The sequence below is a fragment of the Centruroides sculpturatus genome, unplaced genomic scaffold, assembly GCF_000671375.1.
Source record: "Centruroides sculpturatus isolate CEXI.00-Female unplaced genomic scaffold, Cexi_2.0 scaffold474, whole genome shotgun sequence".
NCBI lineage: Eukaryota > Metazoa > Arthropoda > Arachnida > Scorpiones > Buthidae > Centruroides > Centruroides sculpturatus.
Window position 1 is genome coordinate 364,112 of NW_019384646.1, and position 19,730 is coordinate 383,841.

A 19,730-nucleotide genomic window follows, 5' to 3' on the forward strand; every position below is an offset into this window, starting at 1 on the left:
CGTTTGTTGTCGGGTTGCCCTTAATCCTGAAGGGAGCTGTAAGATTTCATTTTATTTTTAAACTAGCTTGTTAGACCCGGAGTTATTAATCGTAAATAGCGAGTTCATAGAAAAATTATTAGAATTTGTTTGGTTTATTTGGTCACCGTTACGCGACACGTGGGCGATCCTCCGGGGAGAAGTTTTATGGAAAATTAGCCACTATTTAGGCGTTACTAACTTGAAGAAAACCCGGAAACTTCATCGAACTAATAATATGGCGAGTCTACTTCGCGCTATATCATTGTCGCAGTAATTAAATTGAATATAATATCTGTTTCGTTTTTAATATCCTTTTTTGTTTAAATTATATTTAGTTTATTATTTTTAAAATTGTTTGTCAATAGACGGCGCTACACACAAATCTAGCACATCTAATGTAGACAAAAATTAATTAATATATAGGAATCAGTAAATATTTTGGGATAGTATGTACGACGTTATCTAAGTTAGTAGTATATTAACGGAACTGTTCAGTTTCGTAGCAGTTGGTCGAACGGCCTAGGTGCGTATAGCGAACAAACATTCTCGTTTATAGATATAGATTAGTTACTCATTTTTATCACAGAGAACTTTTTACTGATGACAAAAAGTAAAATAAAAATATTTATTATTAACCGAAAGTTTGTTCTAGCGGATCGTGATTGTTCTATCGAGTATCGAAGTACCACTAGGCTATTTGATTAACGCGATTTGATATACGTGTTAGCATCGCGGAATTAATTAACAGCGTTAATTATATATATGTGTGTGTGTGTGCGTGTGTGTATTTTCTTAATGTAATGTATAATGTTAGATATAAAATTTCCTTACTCGCGTACAATTTCCCACGTTCTAAAAGGTTTCAATAACACCTGGAAAATGTGTTCGTAACTTCTACATTAATATTATTATTATTATTATTATTATACTGTGAATGGTTGACTGTACATAATTATAAAACTTAAAAATCCAGCAGGCCCTCCAGTGGCCAAGCGGTTCCGATCCCTGAATACTGGGGGTTCGCGCCTCGCCAGGACTGGCTGGCTGGCTACATTGAGTTTTTCGGGTTTTTTCCACGTCTGTAACACCTAAATAGGGGCCAGTTACCCTTGAAAAAGACCTCCCGAAAGGCATCTTACAATAGGCAGATCGCCCAAGTGCTTCGTTGCCGTAACTTTCCCTACAAAACGATTTGAAATTGTGTGGCGCTATCTGTTACAATAATTTATTTAGAAAACTTTTTATATTATTAATTTTTATAAAAGCACAGAAGGCTCAATATTAAGGGTTGAGATAAGTTTTTTATTTTTAAAAAATTGCAAATGCTAATAGTGAGTAAAATCATCAATGAGTCCGAACCCACTCGAGATATGAGAAATGACCCTTAGGCGCCCGACGATACAGATGTTTCTAAATCTGCTCGTGTGTTTAAATTGTGGATTAAAAGATAAAATGATACAAATAACTCCACCCGAAGCAATCTAATAAAAATATTTCTGATAAGACTACACTAGCAACATTCATATTTTCGATTTTAGAAACAGCCATTTTGTTGTAAAAAAATCGGTCCAGATGTCTAATGAAAATAAGAATAACGATGACGTCGTTTTCATTTAACGCGTTCGACTTTACGAACTTAGTCTTTGTTATGAAGGAGAGCTTGTGAAAACATAGCGGATAAGCTGAAGTCAATAGCACTTGCTAAAGAAAATGAGTACAGTACGTCTATAATTGAAAATTTAAGAAACAAAATAATGTTTCAAAAAATGTAGCAAATGAAAACCGATGATAAGTACTTTTTCGATCTAATCTTTTGCCTGCGGTATTCGTACTGTTTAACAGCTTGTAACAACTATTTCATCTAAATTTTGATTAATCTGTATATACATGCGTTCCTCTGTATTCGTGGAGGATCGAGCAACCAACTTCCCACGGATAAAGAATAAATCGTCGTTCTTAAACCATCGAATCATGGAGTAAAGCATATTGACTACTTTGTGACTGCTCAGATAAGCGCTTTGTTGAGCTTCGGATTTGGTGGGTGTTTATTTATTATTGAGGTTTTGTTTTGTTTGATTTTAGGATCGAGACATTGGAAGAAATTTTCAGGTTTGGTAATTATTAATTAATTTATTAATGAGAATAGTAATTTTTACGGTTGTATTAGCTGTCAATCGCAATTAGAATATTATTTCTTTTATGAGAGATCCTTTTTTTAATCCGGTTTTGCTACTGTAAATTTCCGAAGCGACATTGAAAAATTCTTGTCCTTCGCTCCTCACCATTGTCATAATTTTTCGTGCATGATCGAATCCGTAACAGTTGTGCGAAAGCTGTTTTACAATGTGATAACCAGCAAGACTTTATTCATTTACATCGTATACTTGCTCTAATAACACAATTACGGTTTCACGCCTTAAACCATTGCGATTGTGTCCCGTACACAACCCTCCCAATTCTTTTTTACCTGCGCGACATCTGGTTAATTAACTCTTTGCAGTCAATTGATGCTTTGACAAGGCGAAGAACGTCGGTTTAACTATATTGGGTAGGGAACATTTTGGACCTCACATATTTATATTTCCGATTAACTATATACGAACGTCCGGTCTAGATCGTAAATACGCGATTCAATTTAAAAAATATTTCCCCGAACGGAGTTACAAAGATGACCGGCATGTCTTGTTATGAGGAAAATTACGATATACAGGGGAAAGACATCTAATTTCAGATCGAAAACATATATTTTAAATTAAATAAATTACGAATATGATTAAAAATTACAGCCCGGCATTCTGACGGCCACAGTAATTTTTGTTCGTATTGATATTACTTTTAAATATAATTTTAAAAAAATAACGTTGTTTCAACTGTACTGTCTGTCCTCAGTATTTACAGACCAAAAATATTCGGAAAATTGCAGAAAGAAATAGTTGAATTTTTTTGTGTATTAAATATTTTGTTTCATTTTACGTATTTTTATTTCGGGTCATTAAACGAAAGCAACCTGTAAGTGTTGAAAGAAAGAAAGAAAATATTACTTTGTAGTACGTAGTCTTACGATCTGTACCAATCGTGTACTATACAGTACGTACATTTTTCACGTCATTGTTCCCTAAATAATATAGTATAACAATTTGCATATACGAAGTATTGGATATTATAAATAACGTAGATTATTTAAAGTACATGGGATTATTGCGCCATTTTATACAAGGGACTTGAGCATCTGCGGGATTGCCGGAACCAATCCTTCGCGGTTACCGAGAGACGACTGTATTATATATTCAAAATATATTCATTTAATTATCTTATATAGCACTTAATCTTATCGCTTAGAAGTATTTGTTAAGTAATTATAATAACTATAATTGGAAGAATTTTAGAGAAGTTGGATTTGAAGTCTGCGTTCGTTTCTGATTGTGTAGTTAATTGAAAATTTATAAAACATTTAAAGTGTTTTTGTAATCCTACTTGNATTGGTGACCAACAGGAGTTTTATGCCGTTGTCAGGCAACACCCATGCAATACCTGACATTTCCTGTAGCCTTTAGCATCGTCTGCTATCGTTTCCTGACGTTCTTTCGTGTGTATTAACGGATATTTGCCGATCGACGTCACCTGGACACACCACACGTGTATTGTACGTTTCCAGACTTGGCCCGTCGGCACCTTTGATGTGTTTTTTATCGCTTCTCGGCCTTATGGCTAAGATCAAATGTGTAGTATCTGTTCTTATCAGCTTAATGGTTCTTCATCAAAACTGATGCCCAGCCTGGACTACGAGCCCTACATTGCTCCCCAGTTCCTGTGGTAAGTAAATTTTTGGTTATCTGTTTTCTCTTTCCTCCACTCTTCTCCCTTCCGCCAGAAGAGCGGCCTGCACGGTTTAAACGCACCGTGTATTCGCTGCTCGACTGGCAACACTGTCGCCTATCGTTACCAGCCTAGGCTGGTAGCTTTCTCCGGTGCTCCACTTGGACACCTCGTGGCCCCCAAGGCCCGTGGTGTTACACTTGGGACACCTTCTTTCTTCCCCTTCACGCCCCTCCTTGGTTGGCTGCTCTGCACCCCAGGGGGCATTTCACCTCTTTCTACCTACTCTCTTATCTATCGTACTACACATTGATCTTGGCGTGTCATGACAGTCCAAACTGTGCTCGTGCCACTCCACCCGCCCCATGGGTGCCAGCTGTGCCTGCCGATTCCGCGGGACTATGCTGACCATGCCGGGCTCGTGAAGCACTTGAAGCACATTCATGGCACCACTCTGCAATTCGAATGTAGAGCATGTGGATACACCCACGAAAAACTTAAGACCATTAAGGCCCATCAACTACGGGCTGAGGACTGCCGCGAGAAGATAGAGGCCCTTTCACCTCCACCGCCGCTCCCAGCCGACCGTAAGAAGGTATGTATCCCCACACGGCCGAGAAAGCCATACGAAAGGAGGAAGCCGAGACCCACGTCCCCAGATGAGGAGAGCGACGCATCTTGGAGTTCAACCGTGCCACCCCCTACAACCACTCGTGCACAACCACGCACAAGAAGAGTCACCCGCTCATCCCGAACTTCAGACCTACAATCAACCCAGATCTCGCCTGAGGTCTCCCAACCCAGGCACAGGGACACAACGACGACGCCTTCCCCTTCGACACATAGCCAGCCGACTCCCAACAGCAAAAGGCGTAGGCCAAGACGAAGAAAAACAACGAGAAGCCGCCCGAGCTTGGACTCTAGTAGCACTCCAATACGTGAACTGCCGCAGGAGGCAACTACACCAGCTGCTCCGCCAGGTAGGCTCACTACACCTGAACCACCTACTAACTTTTCTGTGTCTAGCNCATTTAATTGTCACATTTGACAAGCCAACATTGCCATCCTTCATTACTGCAGGATATCTGCGCTGCCCCGTTCGTCCTTACATTCCAAATCCGCTGCATTGCTTCAAATGCCAGCGATTTGGACACTTACAAATATCCTGCCGAGGCAAAAGTGTATGTGCACAGTGTGGTATAGCCAGCCGACTCCCGACAGCAAAAGGCGTAGGCCAAGACGAAGAAAAACAACAAGAAGCCGCCCGAGCTTGGACTCTAGTAGCGCTCCAATACGTGAACTGCCGCAGGAGGCAACCACACCAGCTGTTCCGTCAGGTAGGCTCACTACACCTGAACCACCTACTAACTTTTCTGTGTCTAGCCCCCCAAGCTCCAACCACACTGCAACGTGCCCAGCCTCACCTGTCGTGCTCCAGTGCCAGCAAACTACCCAGGANAACGACGACGCCTTCCCCTTCGACACATAGCCAGCCGACTCCCAACAGCAAAAGGCGTAGGCCAAGACGAAGAAAAACAACGAGAAGCCGCCCGAACTTGGACACTAGTAGCACTCCAATACGTGAACTGCCGCAGGAGGCAACTACACCAGCTGCTCCGCCAGGTAGGCTCACCACACCTGAACCACCTACTAACTTTTCTGTGTCTAGCCCCCCAAGCCCCAACCACACTGCAACGTGCCCAGCCTCACCTGTCATGATCCAGTGCCAGCAAACTACCCAGGAGTCATCACATCAGGACCCGCCGCCTCTGCCACAACAAGAAGATACTACAACGGAAGCAGAAGACGGCCCCCCACAATGGGTAATGGCTTGGGCCAACAGATTTGAAGCTGCCCAGGATGAGGACATGTTAGAGGGTATACTCTCTGACTTTGTCCACCTCGCCTACAACATCTGCGACATCCGAGGCCCACGCCGTGTGTATAGGCCAAACGCCAACGGCACTCCACATCAGCAACTCGGAGCCAGCGACATACAGCGGCTATATCGAACTAATCGAAAGAGAGCTTTTGACCTGATCATGGGAGGCGACTCAAGATTCTGCCAGGTAGACACTGACAAAGTATTCGAACATTTCAGATCCATCAATGAGTGCGACCCGCCCACGGATGTCTCACCAGTTCCAGCTACGCCAGATCCAGCCCCAGCCACGAACGACCCCCTCAACGTGCCTTTCACACCCAAAGAGGTGGCAACACGAATTGCCAAGGGTCATAACACGGCGCCCGGGCCAGACAAACTCAGATACCTACACTGGCGCAGGATCGACCCAAACGGCATCATCTTAGCAGCAATCTTCAATACCGTTCTCAGAATCGGTTACATCCCTGCAAGCTGGCGGGAATCCACAACGGTATTAATCTTCAAAAAAGGAGACAGCAACGACCTACGCAACTGGAGACCTATCTGCCTCTCCAACACCATGGGTAAGTTATACACTGCTTGCCTGGCAGATAGGCTCCTCAGATGGTGCCAGTCCAACGATCGCATATCCAAATCGCAGAAAGGCTTCCTGCAGTACCAGGGATGTGTTGAACACAACTTCCTCCTGAAAACTATAATACAGGACGCCAGACGGGCCAGGAAGGAGTGCCACATCGCCTGGCTGGATATTGCGAACGCCTTCGGAAGCATCCCTCATAGTGTCATTTGGGAATCCCTCAAATGGCACGGACTGCACCAAGACGCCATCTCCACGATACAACGGCTATACGACGGCGCCACAACGAGGGTCCGCACAAACACAGGTTTCACAGAGCCAATCACCATGAGAACTGGGGTAAGACAGGGGTGCCCAATCAGCCCCCTACTTTTCATATTGACAGTCGAACCGGCCCTCCGCCGGCTTCAATCCCTTGACAGAGGCTACGGTATCCATGGACACTCTGTGACTGCATTGGCCTATGCTGACGATATAGCTCTTGTCAGCAGCAGTAGTACAGGCCTGCAGGAACAACTAAACTCCATCTCGGAATGGGCGGAATGGGCTGGCATCCGCTTCAATCATACCAAGTGCGGCACCCTAGCAGTTTTAGGGAAACTCCATTCCACAGGTTCTTACAGCTTCAACCTTGGCCAGACTGAACTCCCGAAACTTGGAAACGAAGATGCCTACAAGCATCTGGGCGTACCAACGGGTTTTGCACGCTGCGATACGGAAACAGCCACAACAGAAGGGGTAATTCGAGACATAGGTAAGCTAGACGCATCGCACCTTGCCCCATGGCAAAAGGTCGATGCACTAAACTCTCTCATAATGCCTCGACTCTCATTCTGCCTCGCTACGGGAACTACACCCAAGAAAACCCTGGATAAAATAGACCGGAACCTAAAACGTTACGTCAGAAGGTGGCTTAGCCTCCCTCAGAGAGCGAGTGCGGAAATCATATACCTCTCCTATAAACAAGGAGGAACCAACGTCACGCCAGCAAGCACCCTATCAGACATAGCTCAGGTATGTCATGTCATACATCTCTTTCATTCCAGTGATGAGGACATTGTCAGCATTGCACTAGGTGCCCTTAAAGACGTCGTTACGGCAAGAATGGGGAAAACACCGGACAACGAAGACCTATGCAGATACTTGGACGGATCCATGGAAGGGGACTTGGGTAACCCGTCCAAGGATATAACATCTCTATGGACCCGACTACGAATGGCAACAAGACGCCTCAGGAAACGAATTAACATCACCTGGACCATGGGACCTGCAGGCGTACCAACTATAGCGGTAGGAAACCACTTCATCCGCCCCAAGGGATGCCAAGGTATGCTTGTCGGCCTGCTCAAAAACCACCACCTACAGAAGCTGATCGCCAAACCGGACCAAGGGAAAGCATTCAGGACCACTGCCATGCACGAGGTAAGTAACCACTTCCTCAGCAATGGCCGCTATACCCGTTTCTCCGACTGGCGATTTATTCACCGGGCAAGGTTAAGCGTCGTTGCACTGCGCGGCCACAAGCGATTCGGCAACGAATCGAAGGCCTGCCGCCGCTGTGGCTTTGCCCGTGAAACCCTCTCACACATCCTGTGCCACTGCCCGCCGAACTTTCGGCTCATCACCCAGCGGCACAACGCCATCTTAAACAGACTTGTTGCGGCGTTCCAACCGAGAGGGGCCACCGTTCTTGTCAACAAACGAGTTCCAGGTTTCCAGGAGAACTGCCGTCCGGACTTAACCATCCTGCACGAAGAATCCAAGACGGCCACGGTAATCGATGTCACCCTGCCATTCGAGAATGGGCCGCAAGCCTTCGACGCTGCAAGAGACGAGAAAGAGAGGAAGTACTACAACCTCGTCCAACACCTTCGCAGTAGAGGCTACGAAACTCACTTCGGCACATTCATCATTGGAGCTCTTGGCAGCTACGACGCCCTCAACGAAGCTACACTACAACGCCTGGGCATCGGACGCCGATACTCCAACATGATGAAGAAATTAATGGTGAGTGATGCCATCAGGTGGAGTAACGACATATATCGTCAACATCTGGGTGATTGCTCCAACCGCCTCACACACACCACTCGCCCNCTTCAATGAGTCCGAACCCACTCGAGATATGAGAAATGACCCTTAGGCGCCCGACGATACAGATGTTTCTAAATCTGCTCGTGTGTTTAAATTGTGGATTAAAAGATAAAATGATACAAATAACTCCACCCGAAGCAATCTAATAAAAATATTTCTGATAAGACTACACTAGCAACATTCATATTTTCGATTTTAGAAACAGCCATTTTGTTGTAAAAAAATCGGTCCAGATGTCTAATGAAAATAAGAATAACGATGACGTCGTTTTCATTTAACGCGTTCGACTTTACGAACTTAGTCTTTGTTATGAAGGAGAGCTTGTGAAAACATAGCGGATAAGCTGAAGTCAATAGCACTTGCTAAAGAAAATGAGTACAGTACGTCTATAATTGAAAATTTAAGAAACAAAATAATGTTTCAAAAAATGTAGCAAATGAAAACCGATGATAAGTACTTTTTCGATCTAATCTTTTGCCTGCGGTATTCGTACTGTTTAACAGCTTGTAACAACTATTTCATCTAAATTTTGATTAATCTGTATATACATGCGTTCCTCTGTATTCGTGGAGGATCGAGCAACCAACTTCCCACGGATAAAGAATAAATCGTCGTTCTTAAACCATCGAATCATGGAGTAAANATCCCTGTGAGCGATAGGGTTAAAATATTAGGTTTATACTTTGGCGCCGACTCGGCCAAACATAACCTAAAGGAGATTAAAGTTAAAATTGGGGACAAAATTTCCATTTGGACGGGAAGCTATCTCTACTTTCCAAGTAGGATAGCTGTCTACAAAAACATTATGTTTAGTATTTGTGTGTACTATGCCTCTGTTTTCGGCCTGGACGCAGGCTTTAGGCATATTAATAGACTCCTTTTCCGTTTTGTTTGGGGCAACAAGCCAGAATGGGTTAGTCGTAATATTATGTATAATACTAGAACAAACGGTGGCTGGGCTATGTTTGAGCCCTCCCTCTTCTCTGCTGCTGCCCAAATTAGGCAGCTTGTCCTAGCCCTTACTGCCCGCGATCACCCGGTAAGTAAGCTGTACAGCTTCTTTCTTGGGTATCGCCTTAAGCTTCTGTTACCTAATTACAAGGTAAATCTTATGCCCAAAGTGTTGGTTCCACCACCCTTTGCGAAAGTATGGTGCACGCACCTTCTCAGTCTCTCCCAATCTGGGAACATCCCTTCTGCAAAAACTAAGGCTTGCGAAATTTATCGCCACCTTAGGCCCGACACCTCTGTCTCGATCTATCCATTGATCACTCAGGCCTCTATTGACTGGGCCACTGTTTGGCGCAGATGTTTTGATGGGCTTATTCCCGAACACTGCGTCGAACTCCAGTGGAGGTTGTTGCATAATGCACTCTCCACCAGAGTCAAACTCCGGTCTATCGGAGTTTACGTTATGAGTGAAAACTGTCCCATGTGCAACTCTTCGCCCGAAACGGCAGCACATCTCTTTTATTTCTGTAGGGTAGCTAGGAAAATTTGGGGCTGGATTACCCCCCTCCTAGGACTACCCTTTCTGTCAAGAGAGAACGTAGTTCTCCACGTCCTTTTTAGCAAAGGCACCGCATCTCCCTATGTGATTAGTCTCCTTATTCACATGGCTAAACACGAGATGTGGCTAGCCAGGTGTAGGAGGGTATTTGAACACAAATACACCGCCCACCGCCTTTTCCGTATCAAAATCCGAGAGGCTTTAGCTCGCAAGCTACTCTCGGATTTTCAGTCTCTTAAACGGACAAACTTTAATGCTCTTTGGGATACCCCCAACCAGACCCTCTGGACCTGGAAGGACGGTAGCCCAACTCTTAACGATCTACTCTCTTAAGTGCACGTTAGCATATAAGTTAGCATAGGCTAGTTTTTTTTAAGTACTTTGTTTGTCTCTCTAGGGGATGGACTCCAGCCTTCTGTGTGCTGGACCTCCACTTCCCTCTTGATCTTTCTGTTTCCTATGCCCTAGCCTGTACAGGCTTTAGCTTTTGTTGTGGCAACTCCTGCCCTACTATCCAATGATTCCCCTGTCATCTGTTCAGCGGGATAGGATACTGCTTACTTCAATCTTAAGGCTGTTGACTCCCTTGCCGTATCGGCATGTGTGACGAGGCCAACAACCACTGTTTTACTTCAGTTAGTTTCTTCTATCCTCACGGCACAGAGAACGGCCTTATTCACTAAGGTGGGGGCTCTGTGAAGTGAGGAGGTACTGCATTCAATGATTAGTTAGTTATTGCGGGCGCAGGTGGCTGCCTTTAGCCACTCTGCATGGGATTTACTCTCACCGTATANTTACAGCTGGCACAGAGCCCATGTATGTATCTCCTCACAAACACATTGTACGGTTATCGGCAGGGAATATTGAGCCCATGTTCGCGAACACTTAACCTCCCTTTGTACGGTTAACTAGTTGGCAAAAAGCCCATGTTGCGAAAGCTCCCATTACTTGTATATCTGGTTGGCAAATACTTATGCCCATGTCGCGATACTTGTAATATCTGTATATACTGGTTGGCAAAACTTATGCCCATGTCGCGTTATCTCTAGTTTTATATTGTATACTTGTCTACATCACTACTTCTTCACTGCCTTAGTAACGCCTGTACATAATAATAATTGAATATATAATAAAGGCTTTTTAAATCTGTTCTTATCAGCTTGNTCACTAAGGTGGGGGCTCTGTGAAGTGAGGAGGTACTGCATTCAATGATTAGTTAGTTATTGCGGGCGCAGGTGGCTGCCTTTAGCCACTCTGCACGGGATTTACTCTCACCGTATAAACTTTATGAGAATCAGTATCTGTTCTTATCAGCTTAATGTTCTAAATTAAGCCTGATTCTGCCTCATCTCGACGACTCCAGGATTTCGAGCCGAATGCTCCCCGCCGAGTCGGTAAGTAGTTTTTAACGTTTTTCTCTTTTCTATCACTCTTCCTACTTCCGCTGGAAGGGCGGCCTGCACTGTTTAAACGCACAGTGTATTCGCTGCCTGACCAGCAACCACTTTTCTGTCGCGGCGTGATCACTGATCACGACGCAACGTGTACTTCTACTACTGCCTGGGCCAACCCAAGCAGTAGTCCTTTCTTCCCCTTCCTGCCCCTCCTTGGTTGGCTGCTTTAGCACCCCAGGGGGCATTTCCGCACTGTTCCACTCCCCCTATACTGCACATTTGATCCATGGCCACTGCCAGCGACTGTACGGAGGTTACCCTTCTTGTGCCTTTGCGCCCTCCGTACCAATGCCTACCATGCATGCCGTGCTACCGGGACTACGTCGACCACGGCGGCCTTGCCCGGCACCTCCGCCGCGGCCATAGAGGCAAACTGAGCTTCGAATGCCGTGCCTGCGGCAAACGCTCCGACAAGCTCAAAGAAATTAAACTTCACCAATCTAAGTCTGCTAGCTGTTCCAGCCAGATACCGGCCATCTCTCCCAACAGCACCAGGGACCCAAAACAACGACAGCGTCTGCCCGCCGATCCTACCAGGCCACGACCTCGCCGATCAACACGCAGACAGACTGCGGCCTGCCCAGCCCCCCAGGACAGCGACCGTAGTCCACCTCTGTCACCATCCAACGACCGAGCTGCCAGCTGTACTCCCGGCCAGCCCAGCCCTCAGTCTCGCCTCGACGACACGTCTGTCACCCCCTGTGACACCAGTAGCTGCGCCACGCCACCTCTCATCAGGCGCCCTCGTCGCCATCGCCGACGCTCCACACACGGTCCCACCGTTGTTGCAGACTCTAGCACGCCCACCCGTGCTGACCCACCTGCCAGCACCAACATCGTTGCCGACGTCATACCTGAAGAAGAGCCAGCTACCTACCCGCCGGCACCCGTCGACACCTGCTGCCAGCCTGCCCAGTCTGCCACCTCTCAGCCCACCAGCGAGACCACCCCTCCTGACGCCAACCAGCTCACCGCCAGTGCCACCACCGAGCCACCACAATGGGTCACCGCCTGGTGTGAACGGTTCAACTGTGCCTTAGACGAGGACATGCTTGAGGTCATGGTTGGCGACCTCACCCACCTGGCCCAATCCATGTCCCCCCAGCAGAGAACTCGGACCAACTACCACCAACGCCAACCTCGTCAACCCACTGCACAGCGCAGCAACTACAATAGGCCCCGCAGATACAACGCTGCGGAAGCAAGTAGAATGCAGCGCCTCTATCGTGCAAACAAAAGAAAGGCGTTTGAAGAAATCACCAGAGGCACCGGAAGATATTGCCAAATCGGTAAGTCCGCCCTTACTGACCACTTTAATACCGTTAATAGCAACTCCTCCACGTGCCCGGGAATCTCCAGTGACCAACTGCCACCACCCCTACAACCTACGAGCGACGACCCCCTCAACAGCACCTTCACCCCCGTTGAGGTCTCGACCAGACTTTCCAAGTGTCACAACACTGCACCAGGCCCTGACGGCGTCCGCTATTACACCTGGAGACGTCTCGACCCCCAGGGCCACATCCTCGCAGCGCTGTTCAACACGGTCCACCGCATCGGAGCAACCCCTGCCGCCTGGAGAACCTCGACCACGATCCTCCTGCACAAGAAAGGGGCCCAGGATGACATCCGAAACTGGCGACCAATTGCACTCGCCAACACTCTTGGAAAGATCTACGCCGCTTGCATCGCCAATCGCCTCCTGCGCTGGTGTGAGGAGAACAACACCATCTCCACAGCGCAGAAAGGCTTTATGCGTTTCGAGGGCTGTTCGGAGCACACTTTTGTGCTCCAATCCATCATACAAGACGCCCGACGCAAGAATAGAGAGTGCCACGTGGCGTGGCTGGACCTGACCAATGCCTTTGGCTCGGTCCCACACGCCACCATCTTCGCCTGCCTAAAGTGGTGTGGCCTCGGTCAACAGTCCATCCACCGCATCGAGCAACTTCTCACCGGCTGCCACACCCGCATCCGCTCCTGCTCAGGGCTTACGGACCCCATCCCCATCCTTGCCGGGGTCAAACAGGGCTGCCCCCTCAGCCCGATTCTCTTCAACATCGTAGTGGAGCCAGCCCTTCGCCTCTTATCCAATCTACAGGTAGGGTACTCTCTTCACGGCCATTCCATCTCAGCGTTGGCCTACGCTGACGACATCACCGTCGCTAGCGCCACACGCTCAGGACTACAGTCACAGCTGGACCTTCTCTCATCTTGGGCCCGCAACAGTGGCCTCTCTTTCAACGCTGCCAAATGTGCAACACTTTCAGTGGCAGACAAATACCACTGTTCCAACAGCTCCTCCGGCTTCAAAATCCAAGAGGCCCGCATCCCCCAACTTAAAAAGGAGGACCACTACCTACATCTCGGTATACCAACCGGTTTCACCATAGGGACAACTGCCGAAACCGTGATTGATGGTATCCACAAAGATCTCCGCTCCGTCGACACCTCCTGCCTGGCCCCGTGGCAGAAGATTGACTGTGTCAACACCTTCCTTCTGCCACGACTCACATTCCATCTAACCCTGGGCAACACCCCGAAAAGGAGACTCAACGACTTAGACAAAACAATCAAGCGCTGCATCAAACGGTGGATGCACCTACCCCAGCGAGCCTCACCCGAATTAGTCTACATGCCCAACTGCCAAGGCGGCGCCAACGTCACACCATGCGGCATCCTCGCCGACGTTGCACAGGTGAGTCACGCAACTAACCTCTTTCTATCTAGGGACTCTACCATCTCCAGCCTCGCCACCAAGACACTTGAGCTAGTCGTCGAGAAGCGTATAAGGCGTAAACCCACTGGCCAAGACCTTTGCACGTACCTCTCCGGGTCCATGGAGAACGAGTTTGGCAGCGACCCGTACGACATCCCCTCCCTCTGGACCCGCCTGAGGATGGCCACACGCCGTCTACGGAATCGGATCAACCTTAACTGGCACCCAAATGAAGACGGCACCATCATTCCTTCCATCGACGGTGAGCTTGTTAAAAAACCCACCGCTGTCAACACCATCTCAACAGCCGTTAAGACCACCTTCCTCAGCTCCTTACTTCGTAAGCCTGACCAAGGCAAGGTCTTCAAGCTCACCGCCACTAATAAAAACAGCAACCACTTCTTGCACGATGGTAACTACATCAGATTCGCTGACTGGCGTTTCATCCATCGTGCAAGACTTAGCGTCGTACCTCTCCGCGGCCTCCGCCGCTTTGGAAACGCAAGTCAGCAGTGCCGCAGATGCCAGCGCCATCGAGAAACGCTCGCCCACGTAATCAACCATTGCCCGCCTAACCTCAGCCAGATTACAAAGAGGCATAATGCAATTCTCGACCGACTGATCAACGCCATAGACCGTAAAAACCTCAGGATCTTCACAAACCAACAGATCCCGGACTTCCATAGTGCATGCCGGCCAGATCTTGTGGTATTAAACAACAGCCCGAAGACTGCAACAATCATCGATATAGCCACACCGTTCGAAAACGGCGAGGATGCCTTCAACCGGGCCAGAGAGGAGAAGGTTCGCAAATACGAAGACCTTGCTACACACTATCGTCGCCAGGGTTATGATACCTACATAGATGCCTTCATTGTCGGCGCCTTGGGGGGCTACGACGCCGCCAACGAAGGTGTCATCCAGCGCCTAGGCATCTCTAGGAACTACGCCAAACTGATGAGGCGCTTAATGGTAAGCGACTGTATCAAGGCCAGCAGGGACATCTATACCAGCCACCTCGGCCCTCGATACCAGAACTAACTCCCTTGGTGCACACCCAGGACTTCGCCCAAACTCTGTACATATACTCCAACCGGCTATGTGCCCACGGAACGCGTCCTGTACCTACTCGCGTGGTTTTCATTGTATTTTCGGCTTATGCCCATGTAAGCGCGTTCTTACCTTGTAGTTTTGTCAGGCTTTGTGCCCTTGGAGCGCGTCCTACTTTTGTGTATATACACCGGCAGGCTAAGTGCCCATGGAACGCGTTAGGGGCATTGCCCCACTTCTATACTTACCTTCTTAACCACTTGTACGCTCACTTGTCGGCCAATGTGCCCATGTCCACACTCTCTACCTAACCGGTAACTGAATTGTATATATTATTATCTTTAATAAATGGTTTTTAAATCTGTTCTTATAATGAAGGAAAAACGATTGGAAATAGTGTTAAGTCGTTATACAAACTTTGAAACCACAGTATCTGTGCGGATCTAGTGCTCGTTTTGTAAAAAGTGATATACCGTTGGATACCTTGAATAATAAGGATTACAGTGGTGTTACTTTTTTAGGAGTGGGACCGTAACTTTTTTAGTTACTATCGCCGGAAGGTTGCTGTGAAGTGAAGACCGGTCAGCCGGAAATCGGTGACCGATCTTAAGGATCTGGACTAACAAACTGTAAGCAGGATCTAACGTGAGTAAGATTATGACTTTAAGTGGGCCATTAGGCCAAAATTTGACAGAGATATTAGAACTCTAAGTTCAGCGATAGGGCGGGCTTTGAGCGGAAATCCTGGACCGACTATCAAATATTTTCCAAAAATATTGATACATCTAGGAGAGGACAATATCAGTAAGACGATATAAAAAATTCATCAAAATACGACCAACTGGAAAAAAATTACAAAGATCGTAAGTTTGATAATCTTTGTTCATTAATTCCAACGAACTTTCCTTTTGGCGCCGGTTACCTTGACAACGACTGGGTTGCTATAATAACTAGACCAACTTTTCGCGCCAGCGCGAACTTCAAGGTTAAAGATTCCGTCGTAAAATCGTAGCCGAGTGACGTAGCAACGGTGACACAACAATGGAGGAGAATCTGACTCAACAGGAGCCAACGACTAGCTCGCGGGCGACTGAAGATATCGAGAATGAGGAAACAAGAAAAGAATCCAACGAGAAAGATAAAGATGACCAACTCGATAAGAAAGAAGAAGACAAAACAGAAACTCAGGAGACAGGGGATGAAAAAGAAGCAGAAGAACAAGATATAACAGAGGAAATATCCGACAAACTGAAGAAGTATACAGCCATCAGATCAGTACGATTCACCTACGAAGAAAAGCTAGATACTCTTCAATTAATAAATGCAATCGAAGAAAAAATAAAAGAAAAAGGAAGCGTGTACCAAGTAAGTTACCAACCAAAAAAAACAGTAGAAATAGCACTGACAACAGTAGCACAAAAAGAAACATTAGTAGGGCAACAAATCCAATTAGGCGAATGTTGTTACACATTAGAAAGCTTAGAGTCAGAATTAGTAGCGATAACAGTCAGACATGTTCCGGGAGAGATAGATGAGGAAATGCTTAAACAAATTTTCAATAAATTTGGGAAAGTATTAAATGTATATCCCAATTATCACCCTAATACAAGAGTAAGGAATGGAATATATCGAATCCCTATAGTGACAAGGAAAAGAATTCCAAGTTATGTGGATGCTTATGGCAGAAGATTACAAATATATTACCCGGGGGTTAGGAAAGAATGTTTAAGATGCGGGGATTTAGAACATGAAATTAGGGACTGCCCCATAAAACTTTGCTTCAGATGTAAGAGTAAATTACATCTAATTAAAGACTGCCCCGCATGCTATAATTGCGGAATAATTCACGAAAAAGGGGATAAATGTCCTAAAATCTCATATTCAGAAATACTAAGAAGAGGGCCCAGAAAACACAGTTTAGAAAGGAAGAGAGAGAGAAGCTTAGATAAAGCTCTGAAAAACAAAAATGAAAAAAACTTACCAACAACAAACAAGCCACAAGAACAACAGAACAAAATCCCAATCATAGAAACACCTAAAAAAGACACTTTACAAAGAAAACAGCAAAAATCTAGCGATAAAGAGGAAACCGAGAAAAACGAAGGGAGAGGTAGAATAAGAGAGAAAGAAATAATAAAACACAATTTAAAAGAAGTGATAAATAGTCAGGAAAACGTCCCTGAAAGAAAAGGGAAAAGGAAAGTAAGCAGAGAAAGGCAAGCGAAAGAAAAGATAGCTAAGAAAATCCCTTTCTGGTCAGAAATAGACCAAAGAAAGGACCTTTCTGAAAATGAAAAAATTGGGGAGTTAAATAGAATGCTAGGAAAACTGGCTGAGGAAAAAGGAGTTAGAAGAACAGTTTCAGTCTCAGATTTATATAGTTATACGAAGGTTACACATCCAAATACAGAAAATGAATAAAAATAGAAGCATTAATATAAGAAGTTATAACATTTCAGGATTTAGAGATAAAAGAAAACAATATTGTATACTGAATTTAACATGTATAGGAAAAATAGATATTTTATTGTTACAAGATACAAATATTTATAACTTTGAGGATTTAAGAGCGTTAAGGAAAATATTNTAGGCCAAAATTTGACAGAGATATTAGAACTCTAAGTTCAGCGATAGGGCGGGCTTTGAGCGGAAATCCTGGACCGACTATCAAATATTTTCCAAAAATATTGATACATCTAGTAGAGGACATTATCAGTATTACGATATAAAAAATTCATCAAAATACGACCAACTGGAAAAAAATTACAAAGATCGTAAGTTTGATAATCTTTGTTCATTAATTCCAACGAACTTTCCTTTTGGCGCCGGTTACCTTGACAACGACTGGGTTGCTATAATAACTAGACCAACTTTTCGCGCCAGCGCGAACTCCAAGGTTAAAGATTCCGTCGTAAAATCGTAGCCGAGTGACGTAGCAACGGTGACACAACAATGGAGGAGAATCTGACTCAACAGGAGCCAACGACTAGCTCGCGGGCGACTGAAGATATCGAGAATGAGGAAACAAGAAAAGAATCCAACGAGAAAGATAAAGATGACCAACTCGATAAGAAAGAAGAAGACAAAACAGAAACTCAGGAGACAGGGGATGAAAAAGAAGCAGAAGAACAAGATATAACAGAGGAAATATCCGACAAACTGAAGAAGTATACAGCCATCAGATCAGTACGATTCACCTACGAAGAAAAGCTAGATACTCTTCAATTAATAAATGCAATCGAAGAAAAAATAAAAGAAAAAGGAAGCGTGTACCAAGTAAGTTACCAACCAAAAAAAACAGTAGAAATAGCACTGACAACAGTAGCACAAAAAGAAACATTAGTAGGGCAACAAATCCAATTAGGCGAATGTTGTTACACATTAGAAAGCTTAGAGTCAGAATTAGTAGCGATAACAGTCAGACATGTTCCGGGAGAGATAGATGAGGAAATGCTTAAACAAATTTTCAATAAATTTGGGAAAGTATTAAATGTATATCCCAATTATCACCCTAATACAAGAGTAAGGAATGGAATATATCGAATCCCTATAGTGACAAGGAAAAGAATTCCAAGTTATGTGGATGCTTATGGCAGAAGATTACAAATATATTACCCGGGGGTTAGGAAAGAATGTTTAAGATGCGGGGATTTAGAACATGAAATTAGGGACTGCCCCATAAAACTTTGCTTCAGATGTAAGAGTAAATTACATCTAATTAAAGACTGCCCCGCATGCTATAATTGCGGAATAATTCACGAAAAAGGGGATAAATGTCCTAAAATCTCATATTCAGAAATACTAAGAAGAGGGCCCAGAAAACACAGTTTAGAAAGGAAGAGAGAGAGAAGCTTAGATAAAGCTCTGAAAAACAAAAATGAAAAAAACTTACCAACAACAAACAAGCCACAAGAACAACAGAACAAAATCCCAATCATAGAAACACCTAAAAAAGACACTTTACAAAGAAAACAGCAAAAATCTAGCGATAAAGAGGAAACCGAGAAAAACGAAGGGAGAGGTAGAATAAGAGAGAAAGAAATAATAAAACACAATTTAAAAGAAGTGATAAATAGTCAGGAAAACGTCCCTGAAAGAAAAGGGAAAAGGAAAGTAAGCAGAGAAAGGCAAGCGAAAGAAAAGATAGCTAAGAAAATCCCTTTCTGGTCAGAAATAGACCAAAGAAAGGACCTTTCTGAAAATGAAAAAATTGGGGAGTTAAATAGAATGCTAGGAAAACTGGCTGAGGAAAAAGGAGTTAGAAGAACAGTTTCAGTGTCAGATTTATATAGTTATACGAAGGTTACACATCCAAATACAGAAAATGAATAAAAATAGAAGCATTAATATAAGAAGTTATAACATTTCAGGATTTAGAGATAAAAGAAAACAATATTGTATACTGAATTTAACATGTATAGGAAAAATAGATGTTTTATTATTACAAGATACAAATATTTATAATTTTGAAGACTTAAGAGCGTTAAGGAAAATATTCACTAGATATAACATTTATGCCTCGTTTGCTTCTAGAAGAAGCACAGGGGTGCTCACTTTAGTCCATAAAAACATAAAAACACAGGACTTTCAGACAGATACTGAAGGAA

The 19,730-nt window shown here is 44.9% G+C and overlaps 3 protein-coding genes and 1 pseudogene across 3 annotated transcripts; all 4 read left to right on the forward strand.

Moving 5' to 3' along the window:
* The first annotated feature begins 3,709 nt into the window (after positions 1 to 3,709).
* On the forward strand, positions 3,710 to 3,879 carry LOC111626198 (annotated as a pseudogene).
* Positions 3,880 to 4,496: 617 nt separating this feature from the next.
* LOC111626187 lies at positions 4,497 to 8,402 on the forward strand. The gene has a single exon (XM_023369497.1). It carries the CDS (start codon positions 4,497 to 4,499, stop codon positions 8,400 to 8,402), a length of 3,906 nt encoding a protein of 1,301 aa, XP_023225265.1.
* A 3,178-nt stretch (positions 8,403 to 11,580) lies between these two features.
* Positions 11,581 to 15,146, forward strand: LOC111626188. The gene has a single exon (XM_023369498.1). The coding sequence runs from the start codon at positions 11,581 to 11,583 to the stop codon at positions 15,112 to 15,114; it is 3,534 nt and encodes a 1,177-aa protein (XP_023225266.1). The 3' UTR covers positions 15,115 to 15,146.
* A 2,809-nt stretch (positions 15,147 to 17,955) lies between these two features.
* On the forward strand, positions 17,956 to 19,455 carry LOC111626190. Its single transcript, XM_023369499.1, has one exon. The coding sequence runs from the start codon at positions 18,076 to 18,078 to the stop codon at positions 19,453 to 19,455; it is 1,380 nt and encodes a 459-aa protein (XP_023225267.1). The 5' UTR covers positions 17,956 to 18,075.
* The last annotated feature ends 275 nt before the right edge of the window (positions 19,456 to 19,730 follow it).

What these genes read in the sequence shown, in the direction of transcription:
- LOC111626190 (XM_023369499.1), top strand. Translation starts at nt 18,076, where the DNA reads ATGGAGGAGAATCTGACTCAACAGGAGCCAACGACTAGCTCGCGGGCG.
- LOC111626188 (XM_023369498.1), top strand. Translation starts at nt 11,581, where the DNA reads ATGGCCACTGCCAGCGACTGTACGGAGGTTACCCTTCTTGTGCCTTTG.